Source organism: Lucilia sericata, unplaced genomic scaffold (assembly GCF_015586225.1).
Source record: "Lucilia sericata isolate MDLA Ls3-8-SP2 unplaced genomic scaffold, ASM1558622v1 Contig000125F_arrow, whole genome shotgun sequence".
Lineage (NCBI taxonomy): Eukaryota > Metazoa > Arthropoda > Insecta > Diptera > Calliphoridae > Lucilia > Lucilia sericata.
In genome coordinates, this window is record NW_023994157.1 from 415,147 (window position 1) to 435,212 (window position 20,066).

Genomic DNA, 20,066 nt, shown 5'->3' on the forward strand with positions numbered 1-20,066 from the left:
TGATAATCTACACTAATTATATTTAGTGTATATTTAGTTAAAAGGAACATTTATAATTTCGCATCTGGAATCAGTGTCGGTAATAATCACTATAATGACCGGGGGGTTTCCGTTGTCGACTAGATGTATGTCGGCTTGAACTAGATGGTTGCTGATCTTGCGGTGGTTGTATCGGGATTCAAACATGTTTTTGTGTCAGGTGTTTGTATGTTAGTAAGGCGTAATTGGTTTATGTGGCGCTTAAATACGAACCCATTATCAAGATGAACAATGTAGGTAACCAAGTTTTTTAATGATGGTACCAATTCTCCATGAAGGCTTATTTACGACGTTATATCTGGCTTGAACACGATCTCCCTCACCTAGCTGTCGAACTAGTTACCTGAATTTGAAGTTTTGTAGGATTTTAAAGTTTTTAAGGCATCAAGTTGTATTCTAATCTGCCTTCCTAGATACTGCTCAAAGGGTGCTTTTCCATTCGCAGCGGTGTTGCTCTGTATCTAAAAAGTATCTCACGAATCTTTTTGGGAATGGGCGATAAATCGTCAGACATGGCCGCTATGCGCCTCTTAAGAGTCTGTATATTCCTTTCGGCCAAACCGTTTGTTGCTGGATGTCCAGGGGCAATAAATTTTTTAAAAATGCCAGAATTCCGACAAAATTTTGCAAATTCGTCACTTTTAAAGACGGTTGCATTATCCGATACCATAATATCTGGATATCCGTTTCTGGCGAAAATGTTTAATAACATTCCAATGGTTGAAGAAGATGTTGCTGCGGAGGAGCATACGCCAACTTCTGCCCATTTTGATTTGGAATCAATGACTACTAGAAATTGATACCCTTGGTAAGGTCCTGCATAGTCAATGTGAATACGCTGCCAATTTTCTTGTGATTCATCCCAAGGATGTAAAATAGCTTTTGGTGGATTATTCTGTACAGAGGCACAAGCAGCACACGAACGGACGAAATTTTCAACATCTTTATTTATTGAGGACCAGAATACGTACCTTCTCGCCAGTTGTTTAATTTTAGTTATACCAATGTGAGTATAATGAAGTTCATTAAGTACAGCTTGTTGAAGTGAAGTTGGAACCATAACCCTTTTACCTTTAAATAAAATATCAGAATTAATAGTATATTCCGTATCGGCAACATTTGAATGGCGTAATTTGCAAGCTGTGAATCTCTATTTGTAATGAACTTATTTGAAACAAGGTTGAATTACAAATAGTGTGCACTTCATCGTCTGTAAAATTTATGTGATCCATACTTCTGGTTAAAGGGGCTCTTGATAGGCAATCAGCATTTATGTTTTCCTCACTTTTCTTCGTAGTAACTTCGTAATTATAGCCAGTCAAAAATGCAGCATACCTATGAAGCCTCGATGATGTCATTTGTGGTAATTTAGAATTTTGGTGGAAAATACGGGATAATGGATGGTTGGCAGTTACAAGCTTAAAAAGTCTACCATAAAGGTATTCATGAAAATGTTGAACAGAAAACACAATCGCTAAAGCCTCGGTCAAGTTGAGAATAATTCTGTTCTGCTGGTGTTAATGATCTCGATGAGAAGGCAATCGGCCTTTCCGTACCAAAAGCTACATGTGACAAAACGCCCGCTTTCCCTGTGGGACTAGCGTCGCATGCAAGCATAACTTTTAACTCAGGATTGAATGGCATTAACACAAGGTCACTAGCAATTTCCTTTTTCAGCACTTTGAATGACTTTTGGCAGCTAGAATTCCATTTAAAACATACATTTTTACGTAACAAAAGTCGTAACTGTGTTGTTATTTGGAGGCGTTGGGTATAAATCTAGAATAATAGGTCACCGTGCCAAGAAATCGGCGGACATCTTCCACACATTTTGGTTGGGGCATCTCAACAATAGCCTTTATTTTAGAAACAGACTTCTTTTTGTACTGCACAATATGACCCAAGAAATCGATTTCTTCCTTGTAGAATGTACATTTTGAAAGGTTTAAATGAAGGTCGTACTTTTTTGATTGGGTCAAACTAGACTTTAAATTGGCTTTGCACTCAGCTAAATATTCACCATGAACCACAATATCATCAAAATATGTCTTCGGAACTTCACGTAATATTTGATCTATGATTCTATTAAATTCAGCAGGCGCTGTTTTAATGCCAAATGAAAGGCGATTCATCCTAAAGGTGCCTCGATGAGTTGAAATAGTTTGAATTTCGGATGAAAGCTCATCGACTGGGACGTGTAAATAGGCTTTGTAAAGATCAATTAATATTTTGAATCCTTCAGGCTATTGAATATTTGATCTATTTTTGTATTAGATAGTGTGCACTTACTAACCTTTGATTTACGCCCACCTTATAGTCTACGCAAAGTCGCACGCTTTTGGAATAACTCCTAGGGGTGAACCCCAGTCACTATTGGCAACTTTGGCGATGATCCCACCTTTTTCCAATTCGTCAAGCTCCTTATTAACTCGTTCTGTTAATGCATACGAAATTTGGTGCTCTTTTGTGTAGATATGTGTGGAATTTTCACGCAATTGTAACGAAATTTTGTAGTTAGGAATACGTCCAATTTTCTGCTCAAAAACTAACGCAAATTTGGCCATTAAATCTTCTATGTCCTTCCTATTAGAGCCGTCCGGTACCACATAAAGGTCATCAGTTATAGAATTGTTATTGAATTTACATGAATGTACATGTACCTTGCCATCTGGAGTAAACGTATTTTGTGTGTAGGAACGGAACACGATATTAGTTATGGTTATTACGTTAGACAAACTCAGTTCTGTGAACATACTTCGGGGTAAAAATGAATATCCAGAGCCTGAGTCTACTTCAAATTTTACAGTTTTTCCTTCTATCGAAATATTTGCATAGTAACGATCACAATTTCTATTTCTAAGCAATTTTTTCAAATTTAGTTACATTTGATTTGTAGCTGTTCACGAATGCCGTTGTCATTAATGCCACTGATAAATTGTGCTCTTAAAAACACATCAGGAATTGAACTTTTGCACTCACAATCTGACACAAACTCACAATCGATGATATCGGCACGAAGTACTGCGACAAAATCTGCCACCGATTGTCCCTCACTCTGATATTCCTTATTATTTTCAACGTTCTTCATGTTCACGTAATTTGTGAACCGCTGTATGTAATTACGGAACGTCTGCTTGGCTGTATCAAATGCTTCAAAGTTTGGAACTAATGCTGTGTTGATGATGTTACTGTTCGGTACTGCACTTGAGGAGGATGCACCAAAGTCAAATTGGATATTTGTGTTATCAAATCTTCATGAATATTGCAAATTGACTGGGATCCATCTTGATTTTTTTCTAAGCTTGCACTTGTTTAAATACAAAAAAAAAAAAAATTACAAAAAACTATTTTTTTTATAACAATATAACAATTTTACTCTCGTCGCCAACTATTGTATTGTTGAATGCTGTTGTAATTTGGTAGTCGAATGTAAATAATAATGCAGGTCTTCTGTTTATTATAACTATTTATAAATAATATTCAAAACTACATTTTATAAAGGTGTTATTAAATGGCGCTCAGTTTATAAAATAACGAAAATAACTACAAGATAAAAGAAAGTAAAAAGATGTTTGATGGTGTGGTTGCCATATTAATTTGTTTACAAAAATTATTAACACTACAACTGACATAAAAATATAACAGTATAGGACCAATATTTTGGAAGTTATAATCATCAGCACGTAGTGTAGGTGGTGTGGTTTTTAAAAAATTACTAAAACTCTGTAAAATTTAATATCATAGAAATTCAGAGATGGAACCTAGTATTTTTTTGTTAGATTTTGTTTAAATAAATATCAAAAAATTTTAAATATGTATGTATGTAAAAATCACATTTATTGTAAAAATATTTAAAACAAAGAATTAGTTTTGTTAAAAAAATTTAAAAATATGCTTTTGTTCATATAAATTTTGATTTCCTAACAACTTCTTTTGATTTTAAAATATATTTTTTTAGCCTTGGAACAATTTTGCACCACTTTACATACTAATAATGAATGAATGGTAATGACAATTTTTTTTCTTTTTAGGGTTTCTAAATTTACGAGGTTCGGACATAAGTTACAATCCTGTATTTTTTGCTTATTTGATAATAACAAAATCTGAACTAATGTTATTTATCGATGATTCAAAATTACCTTATAATTTCCACGAACACGAAGTAAATAACGGAATCGAAATCACAAAATATCCATACCAATCAATTGGAGAGCAGTTAAGTTATATTGTAAGTTTTATTTTTAATTAAATCATTTTTTATTTTTAGAGAGCTTCGCTTTGTATTTGAAGGGCTTATTGGAGTAACTGTATGCCACATATAATAAAAATTATATGAGACTTGACAAATAGGACTTATATTTTGCGTTATATAAATAATTATATTACAATTTTATAGTATACATATGTGTACATTAGAGTGCTCTAAAAAAACGAAGTTGCGAATTTTGCCCGTCCCCCCTCTAGAATTGTTCTTTGGGTTGTAAAACTATGTCATACAAAAATTAGGCTGATAGGATAACGTTAACAGGTGCCGCAACGGCTCTGAAGTTTTCAAGTGCATTTACAAGGGGAAAATATAGATTTTTTTAGTTTTTGCTCAAATTTGGCCATTTAGTAACAAATTTTAAACTTTATTGTAAAGGAATCGTAATGTGCACAGAGTAAACATTTCGAAAAGATATAAAACACAAAAATTGCTTGAAAACTTTATAAGTTATTGCGAATTCCCCAGGCCATTAACGTGTCCCACAGCACATGAATTCAAAATGTGACAAAAAAATACTTTTTTTGGAATATATAATATTTAATTTTTTATTTTTTTAATTTCTATGTGATTAAATGAATCTTGTATTTTATTATTTTTTATATTCGCGTTTTGTCCATTCTTTTACAGTCTCAAAATTTATATCAAAAATATTTAATATAGTTATCAAACTTTTACATTTGTCATTGACATTTCTAAAACGTGCAATTATTTTCAAATTAAAATATTTTCCCCCACCTTTTTATTCCAAATGTGCAAAAAATCAAAAGTTTCCTTTTTTAAAAAAATATTATAGTTTAAAATTTCCAAAAAAAAAAAATTTAATTTGGCCATTTAGTTAGCCGTTTAAAAACCGTTTTTTCAATTTTCCAAAAAAAATATGCTTTTATTCGGAAACCGCGAAAATTTCGAAATGGATGTTCTTGATTTACATATTATTCAATGGCACTTCGAAGGAGCTTTCATATGATACCCCATTCGTTAATAGTTTCTATTAATTAAAGTTAAAAATCCCGTTAACCCACTATAACTTTCAATTAGCGATAGCGTAAAAGTTTGACCTAGCAGCGAAAAATGCTTCGGGGGTTTGAATACGCTAATGGCATACTTTCATTTTGTGAAGGAATAGTGTTGCATAGTGTAATACAAAATATATATCCGAAGTTTTATTAAAATCGGACATTCTTAACCCATAAACTGTAGAGTTCAAAGGTCAAATTTCGCAATATTTGGGAATTCTTAATGTACCATATCGAAATAATATTTATTTGTAGGCCATCTTTACCAGAAATGACTGGAATTGAATTGAAAATCGACCGTAAAAAAGGATTATGTAAATTATCAGTTTTAAAAACAAAATTTTTCTTTTAAAAATGTGCACCTTAAGTTTACTCCATAGTCAAAAAGGGTTAAAGTATAACTTTTTATACTTAATATAAAATTTTTTGTTTTATTTCTGTTATTCCTCTAATTACATATAGCATTATTCAAATAGACAGTGTTTTGAAAAAATCAAACTTTTTTACCATATCTGAAAACGAGTTAGCGTTATCTTATAAGGGCAAAAACTAATATTCGAGTAATTATAGCAAACGTCGGCGCTAGTATTGTTCTAAATACGAAGATTTTCGGCAATTTACATGTATACAGCACGATCGCATACGAACTTCTCAAGAAGAGCATCAAAAATACAAATATTTTATTAAGTTGCTTGGCAGCATTCAACAAAATAGGTTGATGTCGCTTTGTTTCATAAATTGCAAACGCAATTTGAAAAAACAAAAACACAACTTCAAAAACAAGAGCATAATTTACAAAAACAACATACACCCTAAATCATTTTCTAGAATGCATAACAATGAAATTAAATAAGATCATTCTTATTTAATACTTTTTTGTACATTTTAATTTGAAACGTTCTTTCTATGTGAAGAAATTATCATTCTTATGTCCATTGATTATATTTGGTTTATAAATATTCCCATTTTTTAGTAGTGCAATTTAATCTTCAAAATTTAAAATAGCCAAATATTTTTTTCAGTGCAATTTCATTGAAAAAATACCAATAGTGTGTGTGTAGTGGTGATTTTTTTTCATCTGCCTCTCTATACGCCGGTGTATGAATTATAAATATATTTTAAGTAACAAAATGATTTTTTATAATATATATTCCTTTACAATAAAGTTCAAAATTTATTACTAAATGGCCAAATTTGAGCAAAAACTGAAAAAAATCTATATTTTCCCCTTGTAAATGCACTTGAAAACTTCAGAGCCGTTGCGGCACCTGTTAACGTTATCCAATCAGCCTAAATTTTTTATGACATAGTTTTACAACCCATTGAACAATTCTAGAGGGGGTCGGCCTGACAAAATTTTTTTCCTTCATACAAGCTTGAATCACTCTAATGTACATATATGGTAATGCAATTAGCCCCACAGAAAATATATAGCTTACTACATTGATATTGTGTTGCTTGTTTTGTATTCGAAAGTTCTTACAAACTTGTTTATAATATACTTGTGTATGGAAAAGTATTTATTCCTACATTCTTACCGATATACCTAGTAAGTAAAATTGTTTCTACAACACCTTTCCAGCTGAAACACAAGTGTATCAAAAAGTATCTACAACAACTTTCTAGTTTACATACATTTGTATTAAGAAGTATCTAAATATATATTTTTAAAAATGCTATCAACATACATGTACTACATACATACATATATACAAATTCATTGTTAAGTTTAATACCGTTCCAATTATCGCTAGATCATGATCCAAATTTTAAGCAATAAATTCTGCTTAAAATTCATCTGAACATTGAAAAAGTTTTGATCCAAAAAATATTTTTAAATAAATGAAAAATTGTTTGTTGATTAAATTACAGCAGACTTGATTTTTTTATATTTTAATTTTCTGTTCTCATATACAATGTTTATCACAAGTATATTAAGATCGAAGTATAACAAGTAGTCCGACTCTCACATATAGGAAATTACTCTCTCACATATACGCGTTCCGTGTGAATTCAACTCTCTTGTGTGAAGTTTAAACTTGTCAAAACACTCAAAAGTATACCTTACTTTTTTTGACCACTTTTAAGGATCGTACGCGAAATTTCAGTTATCCACAAAAAATCTGCGATTTTTTAAAATAGATTCATTGCACTTTTCACATAAAATATTGTTTAATTTTCTTAAACTGGAAAAAATATTTTTTTCTATTTATTGACATTTTATTTTTGTTGTTGTTGAATTTGAATTTACAAACAGAGTTTCAATTTTTGGTATTGAAAATTCAAACAAATTTAAAATTGTACTCTGAAAATTTTCTGTGGGGAGCTCAATAAAATCAATAGTTCCCTTATCCGTAAAAATATTTGGGGAGAAACGTCCATACTGCTATTAAATTATGAAAAATTAATCTTCAAAAGTTTTTTGAATATACATTTAGTTAATTTAACAGCGCATCGCCGACGTAGTAGTATTTTCATCACGACTAGTTGTTGTTGTTATAACAGGTTAAACTATACAATTTTTAATCCGGGGGTTTTGTATTTAAGTCCAAGCCAAGAAATTGGGCTACTTCAATAGGTAAAGTCCATAAATCCATTGGGCTAAGTGATGTAGGGTGGGCTGGACAGTTGAATATGTGGTGGGTATCATGGGGAACCTGCCCACATGCTGGGCATATATTGGGGACGGCACGGCGTTGAGCCTGTTGCTCGGTGCCGATCTGTGTGCCAGAGCAAGTCTTGCTTTCCGCGGTTCTTCTCTATTTCTGCTATGAGCGGTGGGCAACCTCCAAGAATGACATTCATGCGGTAAATTGAAACCGCGGTATTGATGGCGTCTCTATGAATGTCGTTCAAAACTGCTGTATACGGATCCTGCACATATCTTCAACAACTACACAATCACTACTGGTTGTTGTTGTTGCAGCAGCGACACATTTAAAATCCTTGGTCGTTGTTCGTTGAAGATCGAGGAAGATCGTTCCCACGGCACATCGGTTCTTCCAACGGAACGACCCGGTCGTGGGAACGATCTTCCTCGATCGCCACTGTTAACCCGAAGTGCTTCAAATTTGAGTGAAAAGCCTATGAATCTTACATTAGAGCGTCATTGGAGTATAGTTGTCATTCGAATATAAATTATTCCTACGAATAAAAATTTCCAATTTAGAGTAAAGAATAATTCCAAAAATGTTTGTCGATTAATCGAATATTCGAATAATATTTTAATGTTACTTTTTACGAATATTTTTTTATAGTATTGAACAAAAAAGTACGTATTTTGTAAAACAAATTTTAACTGCAAGTTTCTCTAAATGCGAAAAAACATTTTCATTCTTATAAATTTATTGAAAACAACAAATAAATTTAAAATTTTGTTTTTGTTTTCATTATATTTATAAGAAAGAAAATGTTGTTTCGATATTGTGAAACAGGCAGTAAATCGAAAGATCTTTTATAATTGAAACAAGACTTTTACTTCTTTTTGTAATTTATAAAAATTTATATTTTGCAATGTTGATTTTGATGAAACTTGATGAAACTTGGTACACACATTCTTGGTATAAATACGAAGTTTTAAGTTCTCCAAAATTTCCAAATTTATTAGGTTAGGTTGATAGGATGATGTATCTACATCAAATCCGAAAAAATACACCTAGGCCACTCTTGGGCCTGTTGTGCGCTCCTTTTCATGGAAAATGTTTGTTGGTAAAAACAAAAACCTTATATAGTATTCGCTAAATGTATTATCGTCCGATGTTCAGAAACTCAGTTTCCTTTAGATAATTCCTAAGAATTTTCCAATCAGTGTTCGTGAGGGATATTATATCCGGAGTAATATCACTTCCAAGATATTTAGATCTAATTTCGGCGAAAGCCTGACAATGGCAAAGAAAGTGCTCCAGAGTCCAATTTTGTATAGGTGTGCCTGTAAACCTGTGTGTCCACTCAGAATACGTACCATCAGACTAATCTCAGACTTGTTTATTTTGAGGAGGTTTCTCGTTCTGCCTTCTTAGGGTCACTCCATAGGATCTTTGTAGTTCTACCCTTGGTTTCATTACTCCAAGAGGCCTTGTGGGTTTCCCTCACCCACAATTTTAGTTGTGCCCTCGTTGCGTCAAATGGTTTTGCGTTCGTCAGGTTAACTACCTCGAGTTCACTTCCCTTTAAAGCTATTACATTCGCTTTTTTATTGCCGACTACTGTCGAGTGGCTTGGTACTTACATGATATGAACCGTACCTCTGGGTGGGTGTAGATTTAACTTTATCTGGGAGGGTGTAGATTTAACTTTACGGTTTTAGATTTAACTTTATCACCTGATATCGCCCTAATTGCCTTCTGGCTGTCGGTAAATATTTTAAGCCCTGTGGGCGACATATTTATTCTAATCCAATTTACGCATTCCGTTATTGCTCGGACTTCTGCCTGGAAGCTAGTGTTGTGATTAGGTAAACGATGGTATATTTCTGTTTCTGGGTCTTCAATATAAAAACACAGGCTCACTTTGGCTCCCAATTTAGAGCCATCTGTGTAGCAAGGGATTCCTACTGGTATTTGCTTTAAAGGTTACAGAGAGTAAATGGGACAAAATGCCGCCCTGTGGTGTTCGCGAGATACAATTTTTCTGAAGGTTATATTGTACATCTCGTAGCTTATGCATCTGTTCCTTAGCATGTAGTTAATCCAGTTACGAAGCACCCGGTCAACATAAAGTTGGTCTAAGGATTGGATAAGAGTATGAGTGTGTACGTTATTGAAGGCGCCTTCGATGTCAGTATATACCGCCAGTGTATACAGTTTGCTTTCGAAGGATTCACCTATATAGTGGACAACTTCATTCAACGCCGATTCTACCGATCGTTCCTTTACATAAGCATGCTGTTTATATTTGACATCTCTGTCTGGTATACTGCTTTTAACCATACTATCGACTATCCGTTCCTAGGTTTTAAGTAGGAAGGACGTAAGACTTATCGGTCAATAGGACGGTGTCGCATAGCTAGATTTTCCGCCTCCCTTTGCAAAAGTGCCGGGAAAATGCCATCCGGCGCAGCTTTATAGGGCGCAAAGCTTTTGATGTCCTCCTTAACCATGCCAGTTGTAATAACTATTTCTGTGTTGTGAGAGTCCATTAAGAGTTTCATTGTCTCCTCCATATCCTCCAGCCTCCTGCCCGTGTCATCAATCATAGATTCTGGTTGGACATGATTTTTGGATAGGAATTTTTTTATCTTCGATACGTCATTTACGCTATCTACCTGTTCACAGAAAAGTTTCCAAGAGTCTCGCTTGGCTTTTCGAACGATTTTCCTATATTCACCAAGTTTACTACGATACTCATCCCAGTATAATGCGGCCTTTTTACGATGTTCCCGATTAAATCGTTAGTAAGGTCCCGAACATTGTCCAATTAGTTTTAGACTTATTCGGAAACTTCATCGGCTTTGCTGGTGGCCGTAGGATTTTCAATCTTATGTACCGATGGTCTGAAAGGGAGTCTGAAACTCTCCAATCCTGAATTTCGTTTATAAGATCTTCTGAAGATTTAGTCATATCTAATACTTCTTCTCTGATTCTACCTAAATAAGGTAGCTTTATTACCTAAGTTCAAAGTGATCAAGTCTTTAGTATTGAGGAAATCCATGAGGGCTTGTCCCCTGCGATTGGTGTTTTTGCTACCCAAGCTACATGGTGGGAGTTGACATCACAACATATTACAATTTTCTTATTTTTTCTTTGTGATTCTTCAGCCAGTTTCATCAAATCCGACGTTGGTGGTAGTGTCGGAGAATCGAAGGGCAGGTAAACAGATGCAAGGTATATGTTGCCACGACCTTGCTTCAGCACCGTTGCATCCGATGTTGATAATCCCGTTGAGAGGAGAAAACATAAGTTCTTGTGACATAAGATCCATGTTTTCGGGCGAGACCCTGTATCAGCGTAAAAAAGTTGGAAATTTACGTGATTTAATCCAGAAACCTTGTTGCGAATCGTCCAAAGTTCCTGGATTAAAGCTATATGTATCTTAACTTTGTTTATTTTAGCTATTAAATATATTTACATATATATACAGTTAATCACAAAAATAAGTATACAGAAATACTGACGATTGGTTTTATTTAAAAAAAAAAAGTAACACATTTATTTATTAAAAACAATTATGATAATTATTATTCACTACTTTTTTTCTTCATATTTTGGTTCTTTGAGTTCTCATTTAAGCTGAAGTTAAAAAGGTGCAAAATTTACGTCACAAAAGTAAGTATACAGATCATTTCAGTATACATTTGGTTTAATAATATTATCAAAATTTATGAAAATTTTACTTGTATTTATATAATTACTTTTTAATAAAATATTTTTTACACAATAACTTGGAAAAAATCTACTCTTAGTTCCGAAATCTTGAAATTTGGGCCGATTGGCTCCGGAATTAATTAGTAGAACAGTTTTTTTTCTCATTTCTACGATTTTTTCTACTTTAGACCCCGGATTTTGGATTTTGTGGTCATTGAACCCTCCAAATGATGCATTAGAAATATAATTTTTAACTTTTGAAAAGAGTTGTTATTTCGAAATTAATGTTATATGCATGTATTTAGCCATTTTGAACACAGTACGTTCTTAAAAAACAGAAATTTAACTCCGATTTCTTAAGAATTACAACATAAACTTTAAAATTTGAATAATTCTATATATTTCCTTTAATTTTAACAAGTTTTCCTAATACTCCGATTTCCAAAGCATACAATGCTACAATGCTACCATTCATATCTTGATATACTCGATACAATAACCATGTTTTATGGATCGGACATTTTATTTGTTATAGCAACAAATTAAGATGTATCCGTTTTCAAAATTGTTCAATTCGTATTCATACCACCACTTGAGCCTGATTTAATATAAAAATCTTACTATTTTGGACAATAATCAATTTCAGAACCGATATGTAGTGTAAGTTATTGACATGGTCACCATTTGACGATTATTGGTAGCATTTAGGAGAGTGTAATGGATGATTGGAACCAAAAAACTTGTTTTAATTAATGGATACTAGTACACATATTATTACTATCGCATTTTAAGATATAAATTTTAGGAAATCGCCGTTAAATATCGAATATGAACGCTACACTATCTTAAAAACGGCAATGTTCCGCAATGGATTGTAATTATTGTAAAGAAATAATTAATTTAAAAGTTAAAATAACGTCTTCCAATGAATACCCGATCCAAAACTCCGGGGGTTTAAATAGTCAGATGTTCTTAAATAGGAAAAAATGCTCCTATAAATAATATTCAGATCAATTACCAAAAATTTTAATTTTTCGGAACAAAAAGTGAATTTTTCCCATGTTATAGTGTACAGAATATTTTATTATAAAATAATTACATACAAACAGGTAAAATTTTCATGAATTTTGTAAATATCATTAAGCCAAATACATATTGAAATTATCTGTATACTTACTTTTGTGACGTAAATTTTGCACCTATTTAACTACACCTTAAATGAGAACTCAAGTAACCAAAATAACCCAGAAAAAAGTAGTGAATAATAATTATCATAATTTTTTAATAAATAAATGTGTTACTTTTTTGATTTTTGAAAAAATAATATCCTTTTTTAAATAAAACCATTTGTCAGTATTTCTGTATACTTATTTTTGAGATTAACTGTATATATATTTAGCTATTGGTAGCCGTCTCGCTCTGATGGAGCTTTATTTGGATAACCTCAATCATGGTCATCCATTAAACTGTCTTCCGGCGAGTAGGTGATCACCTCCTCGCTCTTTGGATTTAACTACTCCAGGAAGCCTGAAGTGGATATTGATGCAATGGGTACTGTTGATGGCACTGCGGTGCACAGTGGGGCAGAATGGAAATTTTTTGGAAATAAATCTGGCATTTCTAAATGGCTAATCCGATCGGGATAAAATTTGGCGTGAGCGTAGCCAAGGAGTATTCGAGTTTAAGTTTTGCAGATGCCCCAGGGACGGCGCTGTGGCGGCTCAAAGTAGGGTACCTACTACATGTAAAATTTTTAAACTCGTGCCATTTTTTTGTTTTTCACCCAAATTTTCTGAAAGCGCTCGACGAGATCTTGAAAAAACATGCTTGGACATACTACTTATCTCTTATAATATCAGAGTTATAGGCATTTAAAAATTTAGTGATACAAAATTTACCATACCTTGGTCCGCCTTTTTTTGAATACCGGGCGTAATTTTGGACCAAATGGACTCAATTTTTTCTTGTTAGTTAGACAACAAAATTTCCAATAATATGCAAATTTCAGATCATATCATTTACAGATCCAAAAATATACGTTTTATAATTTAAAAATTCAAAAAATTTTAGATTTTTGCCGTTTTTTTTGCCAAAAATGTGTCTTAACTCTTTTATTAATAAAATAAAATTTTCTTTAAGAACATATAACAGTTTTATAGTTTTCTAAAAGGTATCTTTACGCAGAACGCTTTGGCGTAAAAAACTTGTCCTATTTTTTGAAAATGTTGCCACTGCGTCCTTCCGAATATGACCTATTTTTTATCAAAACTTCAACTTTGGGCGACATGTTCTAAAATCCCAAAGCTGGGATCAGAAAACTGAAAGCAGTTTTTTAAATCTCAATATGTTTTCTATTTACTCCAAAAGTATTTTCCCAGCCCTAAAAGAAATGTGGACCCTATGGGCAAAAAAGTAAAAAATCCCATTTTTGGGATTTTCATTCCTATTTTTGGGAATTGCGGGATGCCCTTTGACCTTTTCAACTTTCTTTTGCATTTTCTTATTTGGAATGACAAATTTAACAAGCGTTGAAAATTTCATTGAGTTTTGTTCATAAATAAAGATTTTGTCTTATATTACATATTTGATTAATTTCTAAAACTATGATTTATATCAAAATTTTAATAGGGTCGCAGATAGCTACAACAATTTAGTCCGTATTTATCTCTTAATATCATTTTTTAGTTAGATATGGAAATTCTCGATGAATAAAATATTTGGACAATTTTTAAAAATTATTTAGTTAATTATTTTATTAAAGACTATAACATTGTATATACAATAAAAAAATTATAATTTTATTATGAGCCACGCACAACAACACCTAAATCACCCCACACAAACCACCTTTCCCGCCCATCGAAATATAAAACACAATTTAATACAATATCATCAGTTAGTATAATAGCTTTTTTTATTTGAACTGTTTATCTTAAACATAATACAATTAATTCTTATAACCTACTTATATAGTTAATTCCTAACACTACTTATTTTCTATAAAATAATCTGTCATATCGGTATACATATCCAAATCTTTTGTTGTTTTCTTTGACTCCTTTATATATTCAAATCCAATGGGTCTACAAAAATTTTTTGAACCCGAAGTTGTATTGATGCATATATCTTCAAATGAATTTCCGATGCTTGACGATGATGGATTAAGGGAATATGAACGAATTCGTAATGGCACTAATGATGACATAAATACACTTTTGTAGTCTGCTAATGTCCGACTTCCACAAGCTTGTTTGTATTCTGGAAGTGCTGATAAACCGTCACATCCCCACTTACACATTAAGACAACATCACAGTTATGAATTTTCCTTAGTTGGTCTTCTGAAAAGTCTGACACAATTCTTGATGCTGTGTTTTCGAGCAAAGATGATATATCAATACAAGCTTCCACATTATTAACAGCAATAGGTGATGGTAGGATAGTTTGTTTTTTTCCTGGATCGCCTTGTATGATGGTAATATATTGTGTCCTTTTTCATGCAGAGCTTTCCTTAATATTTGGTACTTATTTCGACTGAGACCCAGTTCCAACATAAGCGCTATTGCTTCCTCTTCAGTAAAATTTGATTGCGATGTTGGAGTTGGTATACTTTCCACAATTCGCTTAAGTCGTTTTGGTGATGCATTAGGAAGAATAGTTGCAATATGTACGGCATCCATAGGTTAGTTTTCCTTTTTCAGCATTTCGTTAAATGTATCAGCAATTTCCTCATTTGAGATTGAAAATTGATATTTCCGTAGTAGTTTCCATCCAACTACAAAATTTTAATCGAATTCAGTCATTGATATTTCTTATTACTGTATATTACCTGTATATTGTTACCTACATGATCATAAACGAAACAGAACGAAATGATCTGTCGAAAAAATTTAGGTAAAAAATAGTTATAAATTTCTGAAAATTTAAGCATAATAGGACCTTTAAATTATAAGGATAAGCAAACAAATAGAAAATAGGTAAATATAAGATTTAAATATGTTCTGTCATATTTAATACTAAAATATGAAAAAGATGAAATTAAAGGACACAGGTTTAAATGAACATATTTTTGAATGTAATTGAGATATTGGCTTGAAATTTTTTGTAAAGGGTCGAGAATTTCCATATCTAACTAAAAAATGATATTAAGAGATAAACATGGACTAAATTGTTGTAGCTATCTGCGACCCTATTCAAATTTTGATATAAATCATAGTTTTAGAAATTTAACAAATATGTAATATAAGACAAAATCTTTATTTATGAACAAAACTCAATGAAATTTTCAACGCTTGTTAAATTTGTCATTTCAAATAAGAAAATGCAAAAAAAAAAGTTGAAAAGGTCAAAGGGCATCCCGCAATTCCCAAAAATAGGAATGAAAATCCCAAAAATGGGATTTTTTACTTTTTTGCCCATAGGGTCCACATTTCTTTCAGGGCTGGGAAAATACTTTTGGAGTAAATAGAAAACATATTGAGGTTTCCAAAATTGCTTTCAGTTTTCTGACCCAGCTTTGGGATCTTAGAACATGTCGCCCAAAGTTGAAGTTTTGATAAAAAATAGGTCATATTCTGAAGGACGCAGTGGCAACATTTTCAAAAAATAGGACAAGTTTTTTACGCTAAAGCGTTCTGCGTAAAGATACCTTTTAGAAAACTATAAAACTGTTATATGTTCTTAAAGAAAATTTTATTTTATTAATAAAAGAGTTAAGACACATTTTTGGTAAAAAAACGGCAAGAATCTAAAATTTTTTGAATTTTTAAATTAAAAAACGTATATTTTTGGATCTGTAAATGATATTGATCTGAAATTTTTTGCATATTATTGGAAATTTTGTTGTCTAACTAACAAGGTATGGTAAATTTTGTATCACTAAATTTTTAAATGCCTATAGTTAGTTAGTTAGTTAGTTTGAAAGGAGGATGAATATGCATCAAATCCGAAGAAATACACCTAGGACTCTATCGGGCCTGTTGTGCGCTCCTTAACCAGTGCCTCAGGTGGGAATCGAACCCACCACCTCCGGTCTACCAGACTAGAACACTAACCACTAACCTACCGGAGGCCAAATGCCTATAACTCTGATATTATAAGAGATAAGTAGTATGTCCAAGCATAAAAAAAAATCTTTGTATTTGGGTGAAAAACAAAAAAATGGCACGAGTTTAAAAATTTTACATGTCGTAGGTACCCTACTTTGAGCCGCCACAGCGCCGTCCCTGGGGCATCTGCAGGGTTCATCTTCAAAACATAAACTCGAATACTCCTTGGCTACGCTCACGCCAAATGCCGATCGGATCAGCCGTTTAGAAATGGCAGATTTATTTCCAAAAAATTTCCATTCTGCCCCACTGTGCGGTGTTGAAAAAAATGTAGAATTTCCATCACAACTAGTGAACCGAAGTGCTTCAAATTCAGGTGAAAAACCTATGAATTTTACATTAGCGTCTCATTGGAGGGATGTTGGTCATTTTTGACAACTTTGAACTACATCTAATCTTATCTTTAGAAACTGTAAAAATCCGATATTTGTATGTCAAAAATAAACCACATTCTTTCAATGACACCCCAGCAAAAAAGTGTGGAAAAAGAAGTAGTAATTTCATCACAACTAGTAATCCGAAGTGCTTCAAAATCGGATGAAAAACCTATGAATGTAATCCTCGACCGGAAATTAAAATGGAGACACCACATAGAGAATAGGATCAACAAGGCACATCGGTGCTGGGCGATATGTAGGAGAACCATAGGCATGAAATGGGGTCTTAGTCCTATTATGACAAATTGGCTTTATAAAAGTGTAATTAGACCAATTCTAGCTTATGCTTCAATAATCTGGTGGACTGCTTTAGACAAAAAGTGCAATATCAAACTACTACAGGGAGTTCAGCATACATGCTGCTTGGGTATAAGTGGTGCCATGTGTACTACTTCAACCAAGGCTCTGGAAACGTTGCTAGATATTCCACCCATTGAAACATATTTAAGATATGAGGCGGCGCTTACAGCCGAACGGCTTTTTACTTTGGGCGAACTGGCCAAAAGCGGTTCTAGAACACGTCATCAATGTATACTGGACACATTGGAAGGTTATACACAATCATCGGACGTGCCTGATCGTATACCAGACAAAGGATATGTCGGAAACTTTGAAACGCTGATCCCAGATAGAATGTCTTGGTCAAGCGGAACCTTAGAGCAAATACCATTAGGAATCCATTGTTACACGGATGGCTCGAAATTGGGCGACAAAGTGGGGTTGGGTTTCTATATTGAAGACCCAGAAACAGAAATATTCCACCGTTTACCAAATCATAACACAAGCTTCCAGGATTAGAATAAATATGGCGCCCACAGCGCTTAATATATTTACCGACAGCCAGAAGGCAATTAGGGCGATATCAGGCGATAGAACTAAACCTAAGACCGTATTGGACTGTAAGAAAGCTTTAACTGAATACTCTCCCAGAGGTAAGGTTCACATCATATGGGTACCAGCCCACTCGGGAGTAGTCGGTAACGAAAGGGCGAATGTAATAGTTTTAAAGGGAAGGGAGCTCGAGGCAGTTAACCTGACAAACGCAAAACCATTCGACGCAACAAAAGCTGAACTAAAAATATGGGTGAGAGAATTCCATAAGGCCTCTTGGAATAATGAAACAGTGGGTAGAACCACGAAGATCCTATGGGGTGAAAATAAAAATAATATAAAAGTTACAGTGCAGGGAATAAATAACCCAGTACCGGCGGCAAATGTTGATCTACTGGCTGGTAATGTGTCAGTAATAAATTACTGTTTAGATTTTATGAAAGTTCAAAGTTCACATTTTTTAAGATTTTTTCGACAAGCATTAAATTTGACATCTAATATTTTCTAAACTATAGTTTAACAGTATTTTATTTACAATATTATAGTTCTAACATAAGGATAATGATATAAAAAAACGTCATTTAGTCAAAGATATCTCAAGAGAAGGTACCTTTCATTTTCTTAATTCCTTCATATAGGGACTATGAGGGGATCTCAAGTAATAAAAATTTTAGTAAAACAATCCACACATTTTAAAAACAAATTTAAAAAATTTTTATTTTTTGTTAAAGAATAATTTATTTTTTGTTTTAAATTTTACAAATTTATTTTTATGCTCTTCAAGAAATAAAACTATAAATTATGAATTTTGTATGGAAATGATGTGGATTATTTTACTAAAAGATTATTTACTTGAAATCCCCTCATTGTCTCATTCTGAAATTTTTATATTTTGTTGAGTACACTATAAGCAATCTTATGTGAAGGAATAAAGAAAATGAAAAGAAAATAGGCTGTAATAAGGGTCTAAAATAAATAAAATCGGATATATATTTTTGAAAATATTTGATGTCAAATTCAATACTTGTTGAAAAAAGCCTAAAAAATATAAACTTTGAACCTCGATAAAATCTAAACCCTAACGAATTTATAAATTTTGGAGAACGTCAAATTTCGTATTTGCGTGAAGAATGTGTGCACCGAATATCATCGAAATCGGAGAGGGTCATGCTCAAAATACTAGTTTTTTGTTCGAAATTTTTTGAAATTATCCAATAACTTTTATACAATTCCAGTTTCAAAAATGATTTTCTGCATTTTTTATGTTTGCAATAAGTGAAACAGTACCGCAATTCAGTAACTTCTTTCCGACAAATTCGAAATTCGTTAGTTTCGTTAAAAAGTATCGACAATTAACGACATGTCTCGGTAAGATAACGACAGGTAAAAAGTTCTTGTTAAGGCGTAACGATAATTGATATTGTATTGAATTTTAACAAAAGCATTAAAAATTCTATGTTTTTGGATAATAATTTACATAATTTTTAACATGAACGTTAATGTTCAAAAAAGAATTTGTATGTTTTTGTGATACCACGAAATCTTTCTCGATATTAGATTATTCCCTTATTTTTCCGAAAAAGATATTTGTAACATGAAACATTCTATGCGGTCTTAGGACAATATTTTGATACTCATCATATTCGGTGTTGGGTTTTTTGAAATCTCAAATTGCGCTATTTCCCGCGTAAATAAATGTATATAAATTAGACGCAGTTAATAAAGATTCCTCTTGTTTCTCTTTATTTCCGAGGACTCAAGTTTGTTTGTTAATAAATCAACATGTGGTTATACCAACACAAATTTATAACTAGTTTCCCATTCTGTACCATTCTACATTGGTTCAAATCATCACTTTTTCAGTGCGAAATTAAGATCGACAAAATAATGAAACTCTTTAAAGCCTAAGATGGAGCATAGGCATAAATAGATATATTAGAGCAAATTTAAGGGAAAATTAACCCTTTGGCGGTTATTAACCCATTGTCTTCAATGAAGATGACTTATACAACACAACTTTTTTTCATTTTAGAAGGACTTGTCGGACTCGCGTGAGCGTGAGGGTCTT

The 20,066-nt window shown here is 32.7% G+C and overlaps 1 protein-coding gene across 2 annotated transcripts in view; it reads left to right on the forward strand.

The window, feature by feature from the left end:
• Nucleotides 1-20,066, forward strand: part of LOC119600880 (xaa-Pro aminopeptidase ApepP) — a 124,010-nt gene that overhangs the window by 38,786 nt on the left and 65,158 nt on the right. For both annotated transcript variants that reach the window (XM_037951446.1, XM_037951448.1), the window contains one exon: nt 4,071-4,267. In XM_037951446.1, the coding sequence (XP_037807374.1) occupies nt 4,071-4,267 (197 nt within the window). The remainder of the gene's footprint in view (nt 1-4,070; nt 4,268-20,066) is intronic.